The following is a 4,264-nucleotide window of genomic DNA, read 5'->3' as shown; positions in this document are numbered from 1 at the left end:
ACATTTGGCCGTGCAGGCCCTGGCCCGCCCGTCGTTGCCTCTCCATCCCCTTATACTCTCATGAAACGGCCATACACGTGTTTAAACCAGGGGCTGGGGTTATGCGAAAATCAATATGTAAGTTCATAGTAACTCCTTTGCTAGGTCGTCATGATGCTGGGGACTGTGGTGCTGTCCTTCTTCATCTGCCTGCTGCCATTTCGTGCGTTTACTCTATGGATCATAGTTGTGCCACCCGAGGATGTCATGGCACTAGGCTTTGCCGGCTACTACAACTTGCTCTTCTTTTGCCGCATCATGCTGTACCTAAATTCAGCCATCAACCCCATCTTGTATAATCTCATGTCATCCAAGTTCAGAGACGGCTTCATGAGGCTATGTGGTGTGAAGCGCTGTAAGAAGAGCCTTGGCCGAAAGGGCACTTTCAACACGACCACCTCTACAACCACCTGCTCCAGCAACAACAGGCAAGTAAAAGGGTCACGGTGGACTCTGAATATCCAAGAGTTCAACATTCCCACTCTATTTACTGTGGAACGGGATGTCCTACTGTTGCAAAGGAAAGATTGGAACTACGGCTGGTCTGTGGTTGCAGCGGTGCGACATCTTGTTCCATTGCTAAAAGTAAGATGCTTCCAACGGTGCATATTCAGAGCATTCGTGGAAATGATGTTCCCAGAGGACGGGTGTGTGAACACGCTGCCCTAAGCGCGGCTTCAGCGTGCGTTTTTAATTAAATAGCTTTAGACTCCCTCATTATCATTTAAATCAAATTTTTTTCGTGGAAATAAAATTTTGATGGGTCCTAGGAACAACGGCCGATGTCCCGCGCTGCAAGGAAAGTAGGCATAAACTAACCAAATTGCCGCAGTGTTTAGTGGGGAATATTTCTGCCTGCCTCAGGCAACAGACAAGACGAGAAATTGCCTGGTGAAAGGCGTATATGCCACCTGGTATACGCCTTGACTAGTTTTATTTACTTTGTGGCATCACTGATTAGGTTGGCCAATTTCTTGTTGTCTTTCCTCAGAATGTCTCCCGAAGGGTTTTGGAGGCGCAGCCTAACGCGTGGTTCTCTTGGAGGTGATTCGCTACGTGGTGTTCTGCAAAGGAAGGCGTCCACTACGTCTTCGGATTCAGCCAGCGGTCCAGCCGAAAGGTTGGTTGTTGGTCACATTGCAAGTCTAACCAACCGTGTAGTTAGCACACTTGTTAAATCAGTGTGCTGCCCAGGCACACTTGTTAATTAGCGTGATTTTCCAAGCTCACTGTCTACAGGCACACTGAATAAACAGTGTGCTAAGCAAAGTGTTGGATTTTCAGTGTACAGATGAAAACTAATGCCCCAAGTTCAATAACATATACTCGTTATACCCAGTTAATAATTGGTTATTTCCATGCTGGCCTGATGTGGGCAGGGAGGGGGGAGGCAGCAGCGGCGGTAACGCCACTCTACCCATCGGCCTTCCGCCGGCGTGAGCACAGCGTGAAAATGACCAATTTCTTGACTGTGCCGGAAATTTCTATATCACCCTTGGAAAGACACGATATCGTTATTTATTGTGGATGTATTGCAACTGGTGCGCGCTGTTTCAGGGTGCCGCAGCACAACACGGTGACCGTTGTGCGTCGCATGGATTCCTGTCTGCCTGCTACTCTCCCGCCCCAGTTGAACGGCGTTCATCGACCACTCATGGAAGACGTGCCGGAAGACGCGCTTGAAGACGAGGCACAGCGCGCCCTTGACGAGAGTTTTGTGTGACTTTCTTGGCGCGCTGTCAAAACTGCGAAGGTTGTAGTGGGTCCGAACCAAAGACTTATCGAAGTGCTTTACGTGGTGCGTTTGCCAATTTCGTTACCGGTTCCAAATACCTTGTGACATTGAGTCGTTTAGTATCTCCTGAATGAAATTACGGAATAAGCTGGTAAAAGAGTATTGTTACCACATCAGTGAGCATTTAGTTTGCCGTGGAAATTGAACTTGTCATTACTGGTTGAGGAAGTCTATTAAATTATTTTATTATCTCGAAATACTGAGTGGCTCGTAGCGAGATTATAAGGATTTTGTTCCAGCGCACTATAACTAAAAGATGTGAACTGTTCATTTCACAGTACAATGACAGCATTTGTAAGGTTGCGAGATGAGAAAGCTGAGATAGTTAACTGTAAATTCAAGACTGACTACGTACTGCACAGTGAATTTTGTAAGCCTGCTATGTAGTTCGACGAGTTCTAGATACATACATTTGCTTATATAAGCTTCATAATAATTCATAATTTTGATTTTATTGCAGTATGTCAATAGAAACATTTATTATAGTTAGGTTAATATGCATGTACATTTATGATTGAATTATCGGCAATAGCCGAGCACTGAGTACTTTAATGACTATATGATTCACATATTTCAAAAGGTACTAATCATAGTAACGGGTATTCTATGTATGTCTCAGGGAAAACTCTGTTGGCATTAATTAGGGTTTAATTCTATACTCTTCAGTGTTTGATCTCGTCTTCTCATGAATCTGCTTTAATTGATTACCAAACCCTGTGTCCAGTCGACTTGTTTGTTGTTACACGATCAAGTGGATATTGATGTAATGTATATCAGTTATATGGAAGTTACTCAAAGTATGAAGAAGAAGGGCAGATGGCAGATCGATCGGTAGATCCGTGGCGTAGCGTCGACGTTAAACATGCAGTTTACAATCACGTTTGAAATGCACCTCAAATGCTTACCATGTTTTGATCACACAAATTACACTCTGTAACCACCAATGCAACTGATGTAGGCCGAAAACTCGCGGTTTTCAATAGGTATGCGTTTAGTTTATGGTGCTTTCATATGGTTAGACGCTACGCTCTGCTACTAAGTGGTCATATTGTTCTCTTCTTCATACTAAGTGACTCCCTCATGTCATGGCATTTTGAATCTCAAAAGCTTAAATGTGCATATAATATATATTTACCTCGGTCGAATGCTAAACATTTCTTGACATAGATAAAGAAAAGGCATCGGCGACCTAAACCATGTGCGTTAAAGGTAGACTGACACTTAGCTCATCCGTTACGCGCATAATGCTCATAGAAGTGTGCACTAATTATTGTAGTACATGTATTGTTGCCTCCAATGCGCATTAAAAAAGGTAAAACTTCATTTAGTACGCACCACACGCCTATGATGAGCTAATAATGTACTACCGCTAGTGTGCATTTACATGTTCATTTCGCGCTGCTCGGGATCCACTGTGTCCGATCTGTTTGCCGTTTCTGGTAAACGTTTTTGTCTTGACGTTTTTGAGTGTTTTTAACATGCATTTTGAATACTCTCTGTAACACCTGGGAGACAAAGGTATTAATTATGGGCCCGTATGGCGGACACACTAAGTGAAAGGCTACCTTGTAAAAAGAATTTAGTGTTCGATGCTAACATTACTTTCAACGAAGAGACGACCAAGAATCTATTTTATTGTGATTGTCCTGAATAATAGATCTGTTGTTTTTTTATTGTGTCTCAGCATTTACTAGACAAACGATATGATACTAATGTATCACGTAAGAGTGTGTTTATTAACGACAGTATGGTGGAAATAGTCACGGTAGATTGTGATACCTAAGTGTTTTCGTACAAATATATTGAATAATTTTTTCATATGTGTATTTCAAGATTACCGCAATAAAACATTATTTATTACCTTATAATTCACCTTTTAATTATCATTGTTTATTCCTATTTCTCAAATAACTGAAGAAACACATATCTAGGCTCGGCTTTATTTTGCAATATGGGTCACTAGAAAACATGATCTACAAGGCATGACCATGTCGAACTCGGCAGCAAGGGGACCTCACTCTCACTTGAAGAGTGCAGCTACAGATGCGGGCTGCAGGGAGGCGCGGGGGGTTTGAGTTTGGTCCAGGTCATAAGGTTATCGGGGACGGACTGCCTCGAAGAGCCGCACCAGAGCGAGCCGGCACAGTAGCCTCTCGCACTGCGTCGCGTCGCGTCGCCTTTTCGGCCGAGCTCGATCAAAGAGGCAGGGTAAGCCTGATTCATCTGACGATGTAAAAGCGGCAATCCACAGACTTTCCGTTCTTTTCACTAAGTCTCCCATTTGCGTGTTGAATTGGCATACACGAGGTAGGGTTTTAATCTTTTACTCCATTAATCGCTAGTGGTTTGACCTATCTGACGCTACAGTGTCAAGCGCTGTCGACGCTGCGACGGCTTCCGAGGTTAAGGTTGATTTTATCTCATTCACAT

At 43.5% G+C, this 4,264-nt stretch overlaps 1 protein-coding gene across 1 annotated transcript in view; it reads left to right on the top strand.

Annotated features, from left to right (window-relative positions):
• The window catches only part of LOC113207008 (thyrotropin-releasing hormone receptor), a gene marked incomplete at its 5' end in the record, with an annotated part of 21,859 nt that extends 18,157 nt beyond the window's left edge, over window positions 1–3,702 (top strand). Inside the window, 3 exon segments of the mRNA XM_052271038.1 lie at window positions 145–467; window positions 1,031–1,159; window positions 1,597–3,702. Of these exon segments, the coding sequence (XP_052126998.1) occupies window positions 145–467; window positions 1,031–1,159; window positions 1,597–1,762 (618 nt within the window).
• Between the last annotated feature and the right edge of the window lie 562 nt (window positions 3,703–4,264).

Source organism: Frankliniella occidentalis, unplaced genomic scaffold (assembly GCF_000697945.3).
Source record: "Frankliniella occidentalis isolate FOCC.00 unplaced genomic scaffold, Focc_3.1 Scaffold147, whole genome shotgun sequence".
In the NCBI taxonomy this organism is placed as follows: domain Eukaryota; kingdom Metazoa; phylum Arthropoda; class Insecta; order Thysanoptera; family Thripidae; genus Frankliniella; species Frankliniella occidentalis.
The sequence above is the reverse complement of the archived record's forward strand: the minus strand, read 5'-3'. Positions and strand labels throughout refer to the sequence as shown.